At 38.6% G+C, this 21693-nt stretch overlaps 1 protein-coding gene across 3 annotated transcripts; it reads right to left on the bottom strand.

The window, feature by feature from the left end:
* Window positions 1-219: 219 nt before the first annotated feature.
* On the bottom strand, window positions 220-21547 carry LOC129764589 (stAR-related lipid transfer protein 7, mitochondrial-like). Of its 3 annotated transcripts, none has more exons than XM_055763810.1 (7): window positions 21085-21547; window positions 20424-20763; window positions 20196-20362; window positions 19789-20136; window positions 19605-19731; window positions 19251-19351; window positions 220-238 (listed from the first exon to the last, which is right to left on the bottom strand). In XM_055763810.1, exons 1-6 carry the CDS (start codon window positions 21301-21303, stop codon window positions 19299-19301), a joined length of 1254 nt encoding a protein of 417 aa, XP_055619785.1. In that variant the 5' UTR covers window positions 21304-21547; the 3' UTR covers window positions 220-238; window positions 19251-19298. The 3 variants fall into 3 exon arrangements, with proteins under 3 accessions (XP_055619785.1, XP_055619782.1, XP_055619784.1); XM_055763809.1 differs by lacking the exon at window positions 220-238 and adding an exon at window positions 10638-10775; XM_055763807.1 differs by lacking the exons at window positions 220-238; window positions 19251-19351 and adding an exon at window positions 9816-10775.
* Window positions 21548-21693: the final 146 nt, after the last annotated feature.

Raw genomic sequence — 21693 nt, 5'->3', positions numbered from 1 at the left:
CCTTACCTGCTGGAAGAAAAGCGAACCCTTAGTCCACACCCGGGCGAGGCTAGAAACAAACAAAATAAGTCCAACAGAAGTGTGAACATATGCTAAAAATGAAAGTGCATATTGTTGTGATTCACAGCTCTTCAAAGATAACAACGGCTCTAATTGTGTTTGCGTTACCTGCAGTTCTGCAGCTACCCTGGGATGCACACTTGGTTAATCTTGATGATGAGTAAGCACTATCCATGACCTAGTCGGAAATCATGAAAGAAAGAAAATACATCTCATTCTAGGAATACATAGAATATCCACATAAAATGATAAACAAAAAAGAAATAGGTTCAAACGAATTTCAGTTTGAAACAAAACACCAAAATTTTCCCAACAAACGAACACATAATTCTTCGACAATGGAACTAATTCATATAATCTTATTTTATAGTAGCGCCTATGGTAGCTATATCTTTATCAAAAAAAAAAGTTTTCAACCAACCGGGTTTATCTCCACATTTCTATAATGTCTTGACATCACTTTGTTTCGAAGTGAACCTTTTCCAGTGGTGAAATTAAGTTACGAACCGTTTTGTTAGTTTAAAAAATGTTGTGTGTAATGGCGGCTGAAAAAAATTACTTCGAGCACCCACGCCGAAAATATGATTTGGTCATATCGAGATAGTAAAACAAGTTTAATTTGGATGTCGACAAATTTTGACATATTTTACACTTTTTCTTTAACAATGCGTAGATGTCAGCCAGACGGCTGAAATTGTGAATAGTATTTATGATTCCAATCCTGTAATAGTCAAACACAGGCATTTTTGGTTTCGTCGATTTCGTTCCGGTAATTTTGATGTCAAAGACGGCCAATTGAAGACAATGTCGATAACACAATGGAAATCGTTAAACACGATCGTCCTATAAGTACTGTGTCGATTACCCAAAAACTTACATTGTACAGAAATTGTTTAGGACCACCATGAATAAGGTTTGTTTATAAGGATCAAAGAGATTCGAAATGATGAAGGATGCTTTATTTATGAGTACCATACGAGTTAATGCTAAAACCTAATTGGACTGAATCTGCGAAACTCTGGTGGATTGCAACAAAACACACTCATATGCAAAGCGAATGGGTGCTGGTGATATAAAAAAAATACTTCCTACATCGGGCAGAAATGAACTGTACTGTCAACAATTGGACCTGTTCCACTTGGTCTAAACACCTTGCTCGCTGTGCTCCTTGTCATCTAGGACTCGACGGATTCCCTATGAACACCATTTTTGCAGGATAGTAGTTCGGCATACTTGTAACATGCATACCAGCGAATCCATCTAGCTTCACTACTGCCTAATCGCCTTGTCTAATGGGCTCTTTCGTACTCGGATCCGGAAGCCAGCAGACATATGATTTAGTGGCATTAAATGTCTAACTCCCTCTGTTACTTGCTTAGGTCTGGTGTAGTGTTTCGTACGAACTACGGTGCAAATGAGCCGATAACCGGCATGTGCAAGACGTTCAACAAGTGTTAGGCAAGGCGCAAATTGAGACGCATATAGCGCGAGTAACTTGGCGCGATACTGCGCCTGTTTTTGTGGCTAATGAAAACAGATAGAACGGCGCAAATTGGCCAGATGACGCGACTCGCGCGACGCTGTGGCTGAACCACAATTTCTCGTGCTGGTCATGCCGGTTGTGGTAGTTGTGTTGGTGAACAATCATATAGCGCCGTGGGTTTGACACTGTATGGCTGTACTGGTCGGGTGATTGTGTTAGTAAATAAATATATCGCGCATCTCTGTGTTAATCAGTCATTGTATGCGAGTGGCATGTTATTTACACCAAACTGCGACTCAATATGCGCTCCACCACGCTACGTTTGTGGCACGTATGAGTCGTGTTGGTAGTCTCACGTTCGCTTACGAGCGCTATACGCTTCTCAATTTGCGCCTAGCCTTACAGTTGTTTCGATTTCATTGTGTTCCGTGTTAGGCTTAAGAATTTGTTTACGGTATTCTTCTAATTTATTTATTGTTTTTGTATCCAGACCTATTTTAATGTGTTCGCGTTTAGTTTAAGATTAGGTTTAAGCAAATGTATCTGTAGGATTTTATATAGTCTGTTGATACCTAAAAGCGCCCACTTTGTTGACTTTTCCCTCCAATAAATGATAATAATAATAATGTTCTACTACCGTCTCAAATGTACTGCCGGCATTGTCTACGTTAAAAACATGCATTTGCAGCACAAATTCCCGGAAGTTGCCTCCTTCATCCAAAAATATCATCCGGACGATGATGTGGTGTTTTGGCCGGACCTGGCCTCCGTCCATTAAGCGACGAAGTCGGGGGAGATAAACCACACGAAGATAGATAGCTCCGGCCAACTGCCGGAACTTCCACCCACCGAAAATTGTCCATTTTTTAATGCAAGCGTTATCTTTCTGAAAAAATTCGAGGGATTGTATCCGAGACACGACCGCTTAGGACGTAGGACAACGTAATATTTTTTTTAATTTGTTAGTTTATCATTTCGGATATTATTGGCGAATGCGTTGAAATTTCATAAATAACTCTTTAGTAAACCCTGAAAACGGACCCTGAAAAGATTTAATAGCTTGCGTGGTTTTGTAGAATCATTTCGAGAAGCAACGATTCTCTGTTGCCTTTGCGAGAACAATACACTAATTGTGTCATATGTCACAATTTGTTTCTGTATATCAGTGCATGCATTACACTGAGTATTTAACTAAAGGCATCTTCCGTGCATCGCTATTCAACAAGCATCAAACACGCGTCTAACAGATGCACACAGTTGCAGCGGCGATTTAATGCAAATCTTCGCAAATATTCTCTTTTCGCTATCTCCTTCCGTTATTTCTATTCTAGCGATTGCATAAGTTGCTCGTTATTGACAGCTCTATTCGGGGAAGCACACAAATGGACAGAACAAATAAAGGCCGTTTTATATTATCCAGCACGTAGCGTAAACGGCACGTACCGACACCGGCAGACAAATACATGATGTATTCATATCATCAGACATAGCAACTTCTCTGTACGGACCGGCAGCGCGGACAAAGCGGAGAAATGCTACTGGTGATTGAACCGATGTCGTACCGAAGAGCGACGAACGCACCCATACCACGAACTTCGACGTTTGATTTGTATGTATGGTGCTACTCGCCCGTGTAGTTCGTGCCCGGCACCGGCAAAATATTCTTTTCGAGAAATCCTTCATGCATTTGTCTGAAACGTGCTGTGTATGTTCGGAACCGTTCCGCTATGTATACGCATACACATTTGAAACACATGCAATAATATTTGTCTTGCATGAAACGTGCCGTGCCGGTTACGCTACGTGCCTGATAATATAATATTACCTTAAAGGTAATAGGTAATACGCCTCCCGAATGAAATGATAATTATGGAATTTCAAGTGACGAACCAGTCAAAAGTGTGGAAAGTCACCATAATACAGGCATAATACTTGTAAGGTAGACACATGTTATTTGCAAGTGATTGAAAAATCTTGAACTAGAATTGTGTCTGGTCTGAAAATAATTTGATATTATAATGATGAGAAATTTGTAAAGAGTCAAAATTAATCAATAAACAGTTCTGCCATTAAACCCATGGACGTTCGCTTGGTAAGAAAACGTGAATATTTGAAGGTATTTATAACAAACAACCATTTTGGGCGAGACGAAGTTTGCATGGTCAGCTAGTGCTAAATAAACTCTTGCAGTTTGCGTAAAAATAATGTTTTTTTCCTCCGTCCCATATTTTCAAAAATTAGTGGAACCTCAATTATCCGCGAGCGGATTACATAGACATGGGCGTACGCGACCAAACTAGAGAGCGCTATATTTTTTTTTATTTTTTCTTGAAAGCTAAGGTTTTTTTTACATAACCAGGGTGGCCACTCACTTTCAATTTTTGAATTCCCGCATGATTTCAAAAAATTCCCGACTCAAAAATAAAAATTTAATAATATTGTATAGTTAGTTGAAAAATTAATTTTTGAATCAAGAATTGCGAAAATATTATATGCTTAGCAAGAACAGGAGCATATGAGACGAGATGAAGTAAATAACACGAAGTAAGTAGCACTTTTTAATGACCCTGAATCTGACTCCTTTTTCTTTAAAATGCGTTCTATTTTTACTCCAGAACCTTGATTTATTTTAAGGATTTGTTTCAACCCGTATGCTGGATCTATATTTCAAATATCAACTACTATTTTTTTTTCAAAGATTCGAATGTTTCTATTGGATGCCATAAGAAAATCATAAGAGAAAAGAATGTGAATTAATCGTATTATTTTTATTAACACTTTTTGAGCATTTTAATTTTTTCGTCCATCAACGCAGCATCTCTCTGAGCCTCAGCCAGCATCTTAATTTTTTTAACCTCAAGTTCCTTCACTTCTTTTTCTGCTTCCCGCTTTCGTTTTGCAGAAATTTCTTTCTCATCTACTTCAGTTTTCTTCGCTTTTAAGGACTCCACGTATCTTGAGTGAGCATTGTAACCATAATGGATGAGCGATTTCGTTACAACAACACCAGTAACACCTCCTGCATTCGTGATTGCATCATATACGATTCTCTGAGCCGTAAGACTCTCCTCGGTTTGGTTTACTATCAAGCACTTTTCGTTGACAGAAAAACCTCTCTCCAATGATGCATTGCCCTTGCGATAGAATCAGAAATTTTTTCACAAATAAGGTCAACTTGGGAAATTCCATCTTTGACTGAGTGAGAAGTTCAATCCAAAAATTGTACAATCTTTGATCTTTTCTTCGACATGCAGATAACATAATTTTAGCAGAAGATGTTGAACACAATTGTCCGTATTCATTCTTTGCTTTATCTGCACATGCGCCAGGTAAATGTTGTTTATCAACGAATACTTCCAGGCATAACTCCATCCGTTTCTTTGCTATATCTGGAAAGTTGGAAATCACATCCGGATTAACACACGTCAGGTAACGAGTGATGGGATATGTCAAAGGTGATCGTATGAACAATTTCTTTAAAAATCCGCAGTAGGAATCACGACAGCTGGTACGAAATATTAGGACATCTTTATCGGATATTTTAGCTGTTTTGATTGCGGATTTCGTTACATATCCAACATCCATATTTCCAGGTAGCAGTAGATTGGTTTCGGTGAGTTCAAGTTCACAAAGTGATTTAGGTTTCACTTTCAGTCGTTCGGGCTTCATAATTTTCTCCATAACAACTCTTACAAGTCCCGTTAGATCATCAAAAAGGAAAGGAACCATCGGTGCCTCTGACTGATATTCACACAAAAACGATTCAACTGTCGATGCTGCCGTAACACAAAAAGTCAACTTCCTATCATCCACAGCATTGGCGACAATCTCGAATACCTTTGACCGGAAAACTGATGCAAAACTCCGTTTAAAGTTTGGATGACTCTCCTTAAGCTTGATAACATATCCAAAAATCAGAAATCAGATTTTTGTTTCGTTTTTGAGTAATGGTTTTTCAAAGTTAACCAATCAAAAAGTAAATCAGTTTTTTCTCCATTTTTCCAAGGACGTCTTTTTTCAAATTCATCACTTTTGAGTATCATAAAAACCCTCTCTGATTTTCGAATTTGCAATGTAAAAAAACCTCAGCTTTCAAGAAAAAATATAAAAAATATAGCGCCCTCTATCCTCTATCTAATATTTAAGGGGGGACCCTTGTCCTAGCTTCGGCTAATTTTGGAACGTTAAGGAGGGACCCCTGTCTGGAAGGTCTGAAAATAATGAATTTTTGTGATTTTTTTTCGGATGTTAAGAATAGAGTGAAGTGTTCGGGTTCGGAGTTTGGGATATTGTTTAAGGTACATTTGAAGATGTATTTTCCATTTTTGAGTGCACGAATAATGATTATCACGTAGTTGACAGCTGTATGCGTAGATGCTGTCTGAAAACCGGTACCTTGCTGGTGGTATCAGTTCTAAAGCATCGGGGTGTCGCAGAACGAATTCCAATGAATATTTTGAAACTTTAGGACAATACCCAAAGCGTTACATAGGAGTTTTTAAAAATTTGAAAAATTGCCGAACAGGCAGCCTTTTTGTGTGAAAAATGAAACACAAATTTGTGCATTACTCGAAAATTAATCAAGCAAATGAAACCAAATTAAGCATATGGAGGTTTTAGGGTGCAATACATGTTCCTATGGTGGATAGACACTCCACCTCCTCTCTAAGGGGGGCTGTCACGTAAATGAAACACAAATTTCTGCATTACTCAAGAACTAATCAAGCAAATGAAACGAAATTTAGCATGTGGTGGTTTTATGGGGCAAAAAACGATTCTATGGTAAATAGATACTCCTCCCCCCTCTCTTAGGGGGAGCTGCCATACAAATGAAGTACAAATTTCAGCATTACTCGAAAATTAAACAAGCAAATGAAATCAAATTAGACATATGGAGGTTTTAGGGTGCAATAAATGTTTCTATGGTGGATAGACACTCCACCTCCTCTCTAAGGGGGGCTGCCATATAAATGAAACACAAATTTTTGCATAACTCGAGAACTAATCAAGCAAATGGAGCCAAATTTGGGATGAGAGGGTTTTTCGGTACGAGAAATGTTTCTATGATGGTATGAAACTCCTTCCTACTCTGGAAAGGAGAGGGGGTCCCATAAAAATAATGCACATATTTCAACCAAACATGACAATTGAAAATTTTCGGAAAACTCTGAAGGAAAATTTGAAAATTCGAAAAATTAAATTCGCATGTGTTCTACAATTACATATTGACAAGCGTTGTTAGTCCATTTGATGTTTAACGGTAACGGTAACGAAATTGATCTGCGTTCGGAAGTGGAAATGGATTTTAATGCGATAAAACGCACTCCTATATCGTCTTATATCTATATAAATAAAAATGGATTCATCGTCGAATGTGTTGATAAGAGCAAAACTCGAAAAAGGAATTTTCCGATTTAGGGCTATCTTCATTCTATCATTATTTGTGTATCAAACATTTATTCCATGTAACGGCAAAACATGTTATTCGCAAGTGATTGAAAAATATTGAACGAGAATTGTGTCCGAAAATAATCTGATATTATAATGTCGAGTTTTGGTAGAAGTACTGAAATAATTTTAAAGAGTAGATTAGAAGTTTTTTTTATTATGAACATTATTTATTTTATTTTATTATGAACAGTTCTGCGATTGGACCCATGAACGTGCGCTTAGTAAGAAAAGGTGTATGTGATAACGAAAAATAAATTTTGGGCGGAACGAAGTTTGTCGGGTCAGCTAGTGACAGATATAACGTGACATAATACATCAATATTGAAAAGAGATTATTCACATTACGACTGATTAAATAAAAAAAATTATAAGAGGTTGTGTCCAAGATACGACCGCATTGTTGACGTAGAACTACGCTGTAATTTTATATAAGTTGCTCATTTATACCTTCGGATATTATTCTATAATGCTGTGACATTTTAGAAGCAACTGCTTAGTAGAATAATCTCCGAAATTGTTTTTTTCATTGTAGAATCAGTTGACGGTAATTGATTGATGATTCATTCTTGCCCTCGCAAAACAATCGTATGTCGCAATTTATTTCATGTCAATGCATTGAAAATTTACCTCGAACGCTATTCCGGTGGACTTGTTCGCAATTGAGATAGACTCGGTTACAGTCGATTAAATATATGTTGCACCAGATCCATTATTCCACATCTCATAACTACATCAATATATCTTTGGCACCGCATGGAAACAACAACAATGACAACACTTGCAAGTATCAAATATCATGCTACATGTTATTTTATATTGCCTCAAAGAAATCGCACCTCTAGGCATCGCATGCCAAACAAGCGTTCGCCATAGAATGCATACAGAGCCATGCATTGGTGGCTTGAAACTACTAGAAATATAAACACTTCTCATCATTTTGCGCTATTCTCAAAAGAAACGCTCCTGTTAATATTACTGGCCTCGAAAAAAGTTGCATTACTTTCTCATGCTCGAGAGAAGCACACCTTAGTGGAGGAAGTTTTGCTACTGGCAAGCGAAACCTAATCACATATAAAATTCAATAACGACATTTACTTTCTTGGTGACTGAACACGCGAAATAAACTCTTTTTGTAAATAACAACCTCGAAAACAGTAGCAATGCTTCATTATGAACAATATTAGCGCAAATGCAATCCTAGTTGAAGGCAGGTTTGTGATTGGCACGCGAACTCAAATAACTTATAACATTCTAGTAAGACATTCAAGATGCTTGGTATTCCCCAAACAATTGTTTGGCGCCCAACCTTAACGCCTGCTTCACCATAACGTCAGTTTAATGCATTGATACATTCTCAAAGGCACCAACAAAGCCCTTATGATGACAGAAAACAAACAATGTTAATGATTTTGGTAGCTGCCTGCGTAACGGCGTTTGCATTTTCGACCGACGCGCCGAAATCGCCTACTTCGTTGTTGTTCGATGCGGCGTCACACTCGCGAAGGCTCGTTTCTGTACGAGCGCTTTTCACTGCACCAACATCGCGTGCATCATCAGATGACGCTTGCCTCGAAATTTTATTGCCCCTGGCAATGTGTTCGTTTTTTGCAGGGTTCGAGCCTGTCTTCCTCTTCTTCTTGCTCATCACACACTACGCGAAGCGTCCAATTTTTGACGCGGAAAGGAAACACACGATACAAATAACGCAAAAAAGGAATAGAAAAACCAAACGACGATATCCAAGTTGGATTACCACTGATGGGGTCCAAACTTAGATCGAAATGCAGCGAAAGCAAAGAGAACTGCATTGCTCAACAGTCCAATGCCGAATAAAAGTTTGCCTCAGCGAGATCCACTGTTTATACTCTAGGCAAGTATTCCCCTTCATTCTTCTACTTTTCCTTTGTTCACGGAGACTTTTAATCCTACGATTTCCCCTCCGTTGGTCGTCGATAAGTTGCTCGTTATTGACAGCTCTGTTCGGGAAAGCACACAAATGGACAGAACAAATGTATGGGAAAATGGAAACGCCTCAAGTTTTCATGAAGTTTAACCATTTACAAACCAGGGGATTCTAATGTATAGCATATTAAACAAATCTTACGGAATTTCCGATTCGTTTAGTATGTGAATCGCCAAAATCCGTTCGCGGCAAAAATAGTTATTAACGTTAACTTTATTTCATAAAAACGTGACCTGTTTTCTGATTTGGCACCCTTAATGAAAGACGTAGTTCTACGTCAAAAGCTATATGAATGGAATAGGAGAGGTGGGGGAAAATATTGATTTCCTTATTCCATAACTAATGTTGGATAGTTATTTTGAAAAATTTGTAAATTCTGTATGAAAAAAAAACAAAATCTGTGATTTGTATCTAAAGATTATTGGTTCTAAAAACTCTGGATAATCTGTAGAAATACAGATTTTTCAGAATTTTAAATACTTAGACATATTTATCAAATGCACTGAAAATATATGTTCTTGACTAATTGAATTTGTGAAAAAAAATCTACTAGAAGGTTGTGGTGCCACACAGTATGCGGTGATAACCACTCTGAATTTGTGAACTGTGCTCATTAAATGATGCGGTAGTGAAAAACGCGTAACAATATATCAATCTTTAGTCGAAATATCAAATAGCCCGAACGATAAATCAGGCGAAAAGGTTTGGCATGAAACGTGTTGAACAAACTCTCACATTTGGACAGGTCCATTTCTGAGCTAGCGAGACTGGGATAAATATCCCAAAAAAAATATGCCCTAGTGGCATTAAAATTCGGTTCAATTCGGATAGTTCAGAACAAAATAACATTCACAATCGTTATATCTACGTCCTAATATAATTGTAGCACTTTTGTTTGTGAGAACACAGTATCGCTATAGATAGAAGAATCATAATCTTCTAGCAAAATCGATGAAATCTGGCTTAACAGAAACTTGTTGATTCTTACACTACTATACTAAAACAATAATTGTATGTTTACAAAGCACAAAAACATCCGAATCATGAATCCTTAAAATAGAGGTGAATTATTGCATTGTTGTTCGACTTGATTTCATGCTTTCTTAGTATCCTTAGAACACTTTGTAGAATAAATAACAATATTTTGGTATGCGCTACATGCGGAGAGTAATTACGTTTAAATGTTTGTCTTTCTTGTCCTCAGGTGTTGAGCCGTGCAATCGATCATGTGTCACGTCAGTCGGCACAAAGTTCGGTTTCCCTTTCTCAAAATTCAATCAAGAAACACTGACCTGCGTTGAGAGCTAAGTTCAACAATAGTGGCTATTGATAAACGATTCCCAACTGTGGTACTCGCGATACTGTCAAATGAAATGAGGACCTTTAGTACTATTTATACCGCTTCGTTGTCTACATTCTGAACTTTATGTATATTGCAAGATAATACCAGGAGAGCATTGTACTGAGTAATGTTATTCATTTTTCATCCAACGAGTAGTAGAAATCATTCACAAAAACGAAACGTTGATACCATCCAAATCATCGTATTGATGAAGCAATACGACACCTGGACGATCGGCAAAGGTGCTCATACAAAATACAAATACGAGTAGAGATAAGCCCACCAGGATGTTTTCGGGGTTCCTCCACAGTCCTCTGTTGATATGGTGGCCGTGGTGGTGGCGGTCGTGATGGTAGTACTCGCCAGCTGGGATGACGCTTGGCTGGTCTTTTGGATCTCTCCAGACTTCGTGGCATCGCTTCGTTGGGTCATGGGTTCTTCATCGACTTCCGTCTTCAGGTGGGATTGCGGATTGGCTTAGAATGGGCAAATATTGAACGTTATTATTTTGATTTCTACAACGAGCATGATTTGGAAGCAATTAAAAGGAAGAATGAAGCGTGAAATGCGTCAAATGAGTTCTAACCCCATAGAAGATGGAGAAACTGATTTGAGGTTAAGATTGTTCAGTTCATTGAGAAGATACCATCTATCTAGTACTAAAAAATGGAGATGTTTTGTTAGCAGGGGATAGCATCAAATAAACCCCATGAAAGTATTCAATAGAATGTCTAAAGAGCTACAAATTTATCTGGATGTTGATGTTAATGATTTATAATATTTCATGACAAGGACAGCGTGTCTGGGCGTTATCATGAACATTGCATTCGATTACTGGGACCATTCGTTTAGTTATTATTTAACAAGAATAAATCTTAAGCCACCCTTATCGTCACATTCTAATTCTTCGTTCTGGTTATAGCTTGGTAGTTATTCATTTATTTACTAGCTGACCCGGCGAACTTCTGAACTTTTCTGATCATAACATTGTTCTATGGGCAGAATACAACAAACACAACAAAATGAAGACGGTTCACAAGAGACCTTTCCTTCTTTGGTTTTTGCGATTAGCAACACATTTGGCCTTCCTTTTTATTTATATAGATAAGAATGCGTTATTCCGCCAGAAAATCCATTTCCACCTCCAAACTAAGATCAATTTCGTTGGCGCAAACATCGAATGGACTAACAACGCTTATCATGATGTAATTTTCGAACATATGGGTATTCAATTTACCGGATTTTTTCGAACTTCCTTCAGAATTTTCCGAAAATCTTCCGTTTTTTCTATCCGCTATATTGATCTATGGGCCAAAACAAATACAACAAAATAAAGACGACTCAAATCGGTCCATTCCTTCTTCAGGTTTTGCGCTTAGCAACACATTTGGTCTTCCTTTTTCATTAATATAGATATAGAAGATAGAAGACATGGGAGTGCGTTATTTCACCTGAAAATCCATTTCTCCTCTCAAACAACAATTTCAATAGCGCGAATATTGAACGGACCGACAACGCTTATCATGATGTAATTTTAAAACATATGGGAAATCAATTTTCCGAATTTTCCGACCTTCCTCCGGGTTTTCCGAAAATTTTCCGATTTTTCTCTCCATAACATTAATCTACGGGCAGAGACGAATACATCAAAATAAAGATGGCTCAAATCGGACGATTCCTTCTACGGGTTTCGCGCTAACCAACACATTTGGCCTTATTTTTTTATTTAAATAGAAGATTTACAACGATGCTGTGTTCTAGTTCATAGTGTGAGGCTCATTAAGATGGGGCTTCGGGTTCGATTCCCGTTCCGGTCAAAAGCTCTATCGTCAAAGATCGTTTTTCTGGTTTGCATTGGTTCAGGGTAACTGCCTAGGGTGTGATGGGATGAGCAATGGATATTGCCAGTCTCAAAGAAGCGTCAGATCGTGGATAGAAGCGGTGGCAGAAAACCCAAATCTTTCGTGAGAAGAAGCGCCGCCAGGAAGAGGAGTGTGAAGAACTAGAACAGCTGCACCGTATCGCTGATGACGTGGACATTGTCGGCAGAACATTTGAGATGATAGATGAACATTACACCAGACTTAAGCACGAAGAAAAAAGAGTTGGGCTGAGAATTAATGCGTCTAAAACCAAATAGCTTCTGAACCCGAGCACGACAGGGTTCAATTAGGCAGTAGTTTAGTAATCGACGGCGATGAACTCGAGGTAGTAGACCTGGGCTCAATAGTAACGTCTGAAACCAACCGCGAGATCCGAAAACGGATTATCAATGGGAGAGCCCACTATGGTCCCCACAAACACTTGAGGTTGAACAGACTTAGCAATCGTGCGAGATGTTCCCTGTACAAAACGCTCATAAGACTAGTTGTTCTCTATGGGTACAGGTTGTGGACAATACTCGGAGAGAACCCGCGAGCAATCGGAGTCTTTGAACGACATATGTTAACACATTAAGGACCGCACGTTTTGGGGCAAACTTTTACGATTCATTTGTTCGGATTGAACGAATGAGATCGTTTCTTTCGGCGTGGATGGGACGAAGGCAAGCCATCGATAGGCCATGTTAGATTCTTGATACATCCGTATTAGACGAAACGTGAAACACGAGAAAACTCGTGAGCGGTCCGCAATATGTTAAGAACGATCTTCGGAGGTGTGCAGGAGGACGATGTATTGAGACGAAGGATGAACCATGAGCACACGCAACTCACCGGTGAACCCAGTATCCATGAAGTGGCCAAATTGTTGGAAGATACGCTGGGCAGAACATGTTGCAAAAATGCCGAACAACATCGGGAATCCGAATGGTACGAAAAGACGAGGAGCAATGTGGTTAGACCAAGTGGAGCAATTACGCATTTCGTATTCACCCATTCAAGGCAGAAACATGCTTTCAAGTTTGGTAACCAGTGGTGAGACGGAACCCGTGTTCCATGCGGAGGATTTCACAGGATAAGGAATGTTGCCATCGGAATCTATTCTGAAAAAATTACCGATCATTCATGTCATGCGCGAGAAAGCCGATCGGCATTGATATCAGCTTCAGATTAGCATAGTGGACAAGAAGGTATGTAGTTATGTAGAGGTAGTATTGAAAAGAGAAAAGGAAATATTTGTACTGCGCCTATGTTCAATTTTAAATTAGGCTTATTTTATATTTTATGTTCTTTATTATAAAAAAACCAAAAAAAAGGAATTAAAAAAAAAACAAATCATGTGTTCTGTTTTTTCTTTGTTAGCGGAATCTTCTCAACTTCTGTCTTCTGCCTTCTCAACTGACGGACCTCACGCCAACTCGTCTATGGGATTGGCATGACCCTCTCAGAACTTGATGAAACTTTCTGGGCGTGAAGTTTTCCGAAAGTTTATCTAGACTAACATATGGGAAGGACTAAATATTTTTGATAATTTTTTTATAATTTTTTTTTTGCTCGAAAATGGTAAGTCCTACAAAAAAGTAATCTATGGAAGAGTTTTAGGAAAATAATTGAACTTTCACAATGTCACACTTCTCGTTATTGGTAATTTTTAAACAACTGCAGACAAATTTTATTCATCTTTTAGATATCTAAACAATCCATTTCTTATTATCATATCTACAGTGACTCTTAATAGATACCTAAATCTACAACAAATATCCGATACCTGACAGACCGATCAAGAGATTTTTGGCAGATGGTTATTGATTGGGAGCTGTTGTTGCTCTCTGAATTGAAACATATTGTAATTGACTACAAAAACAAGCTGAAAACTGTACCTTTGCAGTATAAATCCATTTCTATAACTTTCTATGAGGTTTTGAAAAAAATATATATGAGGTGTACCGGTAAGTTTCTTCGATTTTACAACAGATGGCATAACTTGATTATTATTCCAGTGAATCAAATTTCCAGACATTCCTTGAAAAGCTATTGCCATTGCGCGTCTTTTTCAGTATATGTCAAAAAGTTGCAGCGTAAACAACATAGGGCCTGATTCTCGAATACACTTCACGGTGGAAACGAAAAAAAATGTATCCGCGATGACAACGGTACGGTGTCGACATCTGGATACGAAATTAGTTTGCCACTAAAACTTAAACTAAAACTTATTATTATAATTATCTTCAAATAAAACTTTTGTATGAGATTATTATACCACAGGAAGAGAACAAAGTTTTCCAATCACATTGAACACCAGTTTGATACGAAGAAGTTAATTTTCATTACCTCAATTTCTTTAGCAAATTTTAATAGTCTTGACTCGTTGTTGGATCGTAGATCTTTCCATTATGAAATGGCAAACCTTACCGAAGAGAAATGTCAAGAGAGCTGAATAAAATATGGCTTTCCCTATCGGTCTTTTGTAGCGTCCCTATTGAAATGCCCGTTATGGTGGTTTCACAATCCTTCCCCCTCTCTAAAGGAGAAGGTGCTTCGGTCTTCACCCGAAGAAAGTCATACTCTGTGTCGAGATTGGGCAGGAATTCATTCTATTATGAGCCTCCTCCACCAAGCAACCAGTAGATAAATTCCCACAAGCATTGCTCACAACTGGACACATTAAAGGCAGCGATCCATGACAAACTTCCAAAATTAGTCAATAGGCAATATCTTTATCTTTATTATTTATTCATCATTTGACATCAAGGTATTTATGAAACTTACTACATAAATTAAAACGGACACGCGGGAAATAAACGTTGACGAAATGTACAAGTAGACACATTAAAATCAAACAAATTGTATGCTACATGAAGACGTCTACTAACAAAATTAATTGGATCGTGTGAGCCATATCGGGTAGCTTGGATAATTTGCCTAGATCGCAGAACTCGTTAAGGTGCATATATGCGCATGCGACCCAGTAGCTCAGAACTGTCAATTTCAGCCCGTATGATCTTCAAATGCATGCAAATGCAATGCATGAAAATGGAGTTGCACAAAAGAGCTATACTGACTTATATCTGGGGGTATGTATAATGCACCAATCAAAATATCACCTCCTACTACCGATACTTTTACCCATAACTGCTCTATAGTTATGACATTACTATAACGGACAGCTGCAGAGCCATACACCTGCTTCACTGCGATTAACACCCCTCCACCACGTCGACGGATGCTGTTAGTGTCACAGCGATCTACTCGAAACACTCTGTAATTACTGCTGATTGGATACAGTCGTCGAGCCAAGTTTGGGTGAAGACATATATATCATAGTCCAGTTCAGCAGTAGCGAGGAACACCTGGTCAATTTTTGTTCTCAGGCCACGAACGTTCTGATAATAAATCCGAAGCGCAGGAACCAAATCGTTATTCACTGTCAGCACAGGCTGAACAGACCTTCTGTCTCTTTTGCATTCCCAGAAAAAACGACATGAACTTCCCGGACAACCCGATATGAGTAATTCTGATTTCTTCCTGAATTGATACAGCTGGCAACCCTAACTACTAGAACGCTGAATTTCATCTATATGAATGAATTTTTGTCTGTCTGTTCCTTTTAGACTAGGAAATCACTGAACCGATCGGTGTGAACATGTTTGTGGAGGGGTTTTTGGGAGCCGAGGACTTTCTTATGATGGTTCGAAACCCCTCGCCCCTCTGGAAGGGACGGCTTCCACATAAACAAAATACAAATTTCTGCAAAAATCGAGAATTAATAGAGGAAATAGAACCAATCAAGTATGGAAAAGTTCATTCGCTCGTTTCCCCACACCTAATTATAAATCACTCTTGTATCTGCTTGGAATAATCATGGCGAAAAGAATGCAGCAAGCAATCGTGAGATTGCACGATGAATCATTTTTCACTCTCCGACCATCTTCACTCGGGACTGAGAGTGAACATAACAAAACAAAGAGTGGAAAACAACATTCAATACATGAATACTCCTTTGAAAGGATCGCACGAAACAAAATAACGAATGAGTCAAAATAGACTCAATCTGCGTGTATGTATTTAATTTTCCCTTGTACTGTTTTCCTTGTCAGCATTCAAGTGCACATGAATCTACCTTCCCGCTCACCAATAACTTGTGTTAATATGGTCTTTTCCGTTGGCTTAGATCGTTTCATCCTAGAAACTAGAGATGGGCAAACCGTTCATGAACTGATCAAAAGAACTAGTTCCCCAAAAAGAGTGAACGAACTGCAGTTCTTTTATACAGTTTATATGCACTGTATACCCAGTTCAGAACGAACTGCGTACGGTAAGCGGTGCATAGAAGGAAAGAAAACGAACGGGTGATAGATGAATGGTGCTGCAAGGTAAATAGTTCTCAAATTAACGAATGGAAACAAACGATAGCCCCATGAAACAACAAAAATAATATGTCGGTATTGTCGCTTTCATAAAAAAACGCAACAATACAGGAAACGATGGTTTTAAATTGGATTGTTAAATTATTTATCACATTTCATATTTTGAGGTTGAGGGTAAATACTTCAGTCAGTTGATATGCAAATCTAGCTCACTTAGAAAATATAGTTGAAAGCGGAAGAATTTGAACAGTCTTGTTAAACAGAAAAAAATCGCGTGGCTAATATGAAATATGTTTTATATCATATTGTGTTCGATAATTTTGAGATGGACGTTCGCGGCTTGGGTACAGTACAGTGGGACTAAGTTTTGCTTTTGCTTATGTAATACATCGTAAGCAAAGCAGCACAATGCTAGTTTATGCTGAAAATAATTAATAACGACTCGAACGAAATCAAAATTTCAAAATCAAAGTTAGATTTGCTATTGTGCTAAGTTATTTCTAACAAATATCGAACGAATAATGATTAAAACGGCATTTTATGAATGAATAGTCCTACATAACATCCCACACTTTTTATACTAGCTTTGACATATCCTGCCACTATACAAAAGAGTGAGTGAACTGCTCAAAAGAACTAGTTCGCTTAAGTGAACGGTTCGTTAGAGTGAACCGTTTTGTCCACCTCTACTAGAAACAAATAAAAAATCATTTCAATAGTGCACAGGAAAGAACTCGATTTCAACTATCTACCTTTTACTGCCGCGATCGATGTTTCAATGATTGCTATTTGAGTGAAAAACGAATGATTTTACAGAGAGACTCGCTGGCTCAAGCAAAAAATTTCAATTTGATTCTCTCACCATCTAACGTCATTCCGAGAGACAAATGAGGGAATGCAAAATTCTCTGAGAATAGATGAGCGGAATCGAGACAGTATTTTTCCGTCCAACTCGAGAATGAACTTTGCAAAGATGATAGGTGAATGTTTTCTGTCTGAAATAAAGTAAGGCATAAACGGAGAATAGAAGGATGAGTTTTATCTGTGAATGAGTGTTGTTGAACGAATTTCGATGCGATTTTGCCCATACCTGGACCAATATTAGAATGTGAGGATTTCAGAGTACAAGAAATGTTTCTATGATGATCTGATACCCTCTCCTTCTGTCTTCACATACAAATGAAACAAATATTTCCACCAAACATGACAATCGAGAATATTCGGAAAACTATGAAGAAAAATGGAAAACTTCGGATAAATTGAATTCCCATGTGTTCTACAATTACATCGTGATTGTACCCCCAAAACCTGTACCAGGATGCGATCCCCTCAGACGACGCCATTGGTACGAAGAGTCATGAGTTTATGAGTCATTTTAACCATTATCATTTAGTCAAGGGGATATCTAACTATTTTGGGCAAGAGACCCCTTTACCAAACTTTAGTGATACCATCGACCTCTTTAGCCAATTTTCTTTAAAAAATTTATCTTTATTTTATTCATACAAAAATATCATCAAGCTCAATTGTCCTGTGTTGATATTCTATTTATAACTGTCCCACAATGTATTTTTTTGTATATCCATATCGAATAAATACAAGAATTTCATGTCTAACTTTCAGCAGGGCTAATGCACTCATTTCTGGTTTGGAAGAACGAACTAATTCTCACACAAATAAGGAAAAATTCAACAGAACACGTGTACACCTTGTTAGCGAATGCCTAATAACAATGAGATTTATATTCGGCAGTGCAGTGCGGTGTTGCAGATCACTCATTTCCTCATAAAACGATGTTTTTATGCATAATCTTTCGGAAAAACACAAAAAACTTATTGTTTGTTCTCAGTATATCAAGAAACAACATCAAGTTCAATTGTCTCATGTTGATATTCTAGGCATAACAGTCCCACCATGAATTTTTAAACCCGTAATCAATCTTGATTGATTTAGTGAGGAGATCTTATCACATTTCATTAAACAATAGTATAGTGCTTATAAAAACCCGGTGTATTGCTAAATTGAAATGCTTAAAGCTTTTGGTAGACAAATATGCGAGAGAACATTGATTGCGTTTTTTTCAGTTGCTGATTTTTGAACATGGGACAACTATGCGTAGAACGGCAGTACAATTAATAATTATTAATACAAATTATTTCCAATACAATAACACTTTCCACTAAAATATTAGTCATTCTTTTAACAAGTTGGTTCTCATAACTCAACATATGAGGGGCTTAGAATGAAAGGGGTGTAAGTGATTTGATCGATTTCTCTACATCGACTCTCTCTTTGGGACATAACTCTACATAACGTGGAAAATAGGTCAGAACCTCATCTATCGGATTCTATAGCAAACTTAAATTGGAAAGTTTTGCAGTTGAGTTATTAACTAAATAAAAAGTTGATGAAGAGAAAACGATCAAGTCACTTACACCCCTTGCACTCTGAGCCCCTCATATATAATATCTTGAAAGATTCAAATAAGAACATGTGTTAATTAATAGGGATCGACTCCTGGGAAACCGATATCGACGGACGATATTGACCGCTATGATAATCCCTGATTATTCCATCGTTATTTTAACATAAAAATTAGGGACAACCAATCTTGGGGCCTTCGAATGTTAGATAAATGTATTTGTCTACAAGAGCAGCTAAGAAACAAAAACACAAGCAATAAATATCAGCGGCTGATAATCACCTTTCTCGCTTACACTACTGGACTGTATCGACAAGAGATGTTAGTGATTCACTTGATTCTAAACAGAACGTATCGCCAGAATTTCAGCTTCTTCTCAACCTCTACGCGTACAGTTACACAGGAGCATTAATCAGTTCGTATACAAAACATAAACACGGCACGCCAAACGTGGATGATCCGAAATGATGAGTAAGCATCGGGAAGATACGAACGGAAATCGAGAACAAGAAAGAATGGTAAGAATGAGTTCGATTTGGGAAACAGGCAAATAAACTCCTAACGTTATCACTGGTTGACTAGCGTCCGCTGATATAATTTTGAAGGGAAGTGAACAAAGCGTCAGACTATTCGTACCTGCTTGAAGACTAGTTCGTTCCTCGTTTTTGTTTTGTGCCTGCAAATAATCCTCATTGGTAAATCCGGTCAGCGTATCGGGGGGGTACTCGAAGCCTGGGTCTCGGTATTTGTCCCAGAATTCCACCTAAGCATAGTGATAATTGCAATCAAACAAAAGAAAGCTTCAGCGCCTACTACTCACAATCCTCGTTTCGTTGTGCTTTTTCGCGGCTGCATAATTCAGAGTCGCCTTGTGCAGCTGACTTAGGAAATCGGGCATTTGTTTTCTGGCAACCCAATTTGTGATGTACTTCGGTATCGAAAGTCCCGGATTATCGAAATAGGTCAGGATGAATGATACGCCAGGTTTGTTAAATGAACTGGTTGGTTTGATGACCATGAAGCTCCAATACTCATTCACCCGCTGGTTGGTCGGTTTGGCGGGGCATTTAGGATGCTGCACACTTTTGTTCACAATCAGGATCACCTTCTTGGAACGATCTACGAAATAGCGTCTGTTGTACACATAGTCACGATTGGCGAAGAGTTTCTGAAATTATTTCCGTTCTCATTTCCTAAATCAAGAGTATTCATGGGTTTCTTAGTTACCGGCCACAACATTTCCCAATAAATAATGTGGCTATTGGAGCCTTTGGCAGTATCCTCATCGATCACTTCCAAACTGACCGCAGTATTATCCCATTTTTTCCTATACTCAACATCGGTTTGGACATGTAGGAAATCTTCCGCCGTGATATCAGGATATTCTACAAAAACTACAAAAAAAAAACAAACAATGAGTCACAATTCCAGCGAGCGTCCAATGCACCAACGAACCTTTGTAGGCATAGAGTCCCGATTTCACTTCCTTACGCCAAGTGATCATATCCTTCTGCTCGATATACGGCTCCCAGGCGGTGAATTCGTTCTGTTCCTTCGGCGGCTTTTCGGTATCATTGCGGGGACAGCTGCAGTACCGAACTCCTTCCACTCGGCAGTCAATCTCTTTCCGCTTCTGGCACCTCGGACAGAAGATGGTCTCCTTCTGCAGACGCTCCAGAAAGTTGAAATCGTCAAAGTAGTCCTTCACCTGTTCGAACTCGATTCGTTCCCGATCCCAATCAAATGCGAGCAGGGTGGCAGACGATAGGAGGAACCCCTTGGCGTGTCGTTGCACCTGAAACAATGTTACAATTGAAGCTTCTGAACTGTCAACAATTCCTAAATTTAAGATGAAACATGTCCAAGCGGCGCCGGCCGCTGCAAGCGTTATCATTACAACAATTGACGTCGTTGTTTACGTTAGCTTTTCGCTGCTAAAAATATCCAATCGCGAAGGTGTTTCCATCTGAACAGGGCTCTGGCCCTGTTCACACCGAAGATATTTCGCTATTGTTGTTAAAAGCTAAGTGTGCACGTGAGATAGCAGCAAATGCAACTCATGTACAACAAACAATGAATTCGTAGCCCGTTACGTAAAACCCTGGGTCACATTTACCTGGCCACGAAAGCGTTTCAGCAGCTCCCGGAGAGCTCGTTCTTCCCAAATTTTTGCGTAAAGCGTAAATATCTGCTGGCTCCGTCTCAACTGCTGGGCAAACACAAACTCACACTGGGTGGCCCAAAGTCGCAAAATGTTCGGCGACTGATCCTTAACATTCTTGTGCAGATATCGATTGATTTTCCGCAGCACCAGCGAATTGGTGAACAGTTTCATTTTCTACAGCAAAAACGATATCAACAGCAGCGAGCTTCGTCTTTCACCGGCAAATTGCGCATATTTTGTTTGTGGCTTGGCAGCAAATAATGTTCCTTGATGTTTGATCTGCACGACAATGAAAACACTTTCTCGAAAGTTTTGCAAAACGGCTTACTTTCTTGGTAGGAAAGAAAAAACAATATGATGAGATTGTGATGCAACGTCTCACGGAAGGTCGCTTTTTTCGTGCCTTGCTCGCTCGAAATGTCAAAGTTTTGTCAGCTGTGAAACTGTGTTGCACAATGCAGCGATTTGGTTGGGTATCAACCAAGGCGCTTATATCAATGTATAACAGGTGAAGCAACATCATCCCTTCAATAAGAAGGGTATCACGGTTTGTGGAGCGGG

The sequence above is a fragment of the Toxorhynchites rutilus genome, chromosome 2, assembly GCF_029784135.1.
Source record: "Toxorhynchites rutilus septentrionalis strain SRP chromosome 2, ASM2978413v1, whole genome shotgun sequence".
Classification (NCBI taxonomy): domain Eukaryota; kingdom Metazoa; phylum Arthropoda; class Insecta; order Diptera; family Culicidae; genus Toxorhynchites; species Toxorhynchites rutilus.
The sequence above is the reverse complement of the archived record's forward strand: the minus strand, read 5'-3'. Positions and strand labels throughout refer to the sequence as shown.

Bases quoted from the DNA above. Each gene is read 5' to 3' on its own strand.
- LOC129764589 (XM_055763807.1), bottom strand. From the start codon at position 21,303: ATGAAACTGTTCACCAATTCGCTGGTGCTGCGGAAAATCAATCGATAT. The intron at 19,732-19,788 runs GTGAGTAGTAGG...CACTATGCTTAG, and splicing joins AGCACAACGAAACGAGGATT to GTGGAATTCTGGGACAAATA. The intron at 10,776-19,604 runs GTACGAATAGTC...GCCCATTCTAAG, and splicing joins ACGAACTAGTCTTCAAGCAG to CCAATCCGCAATCCCACCTG.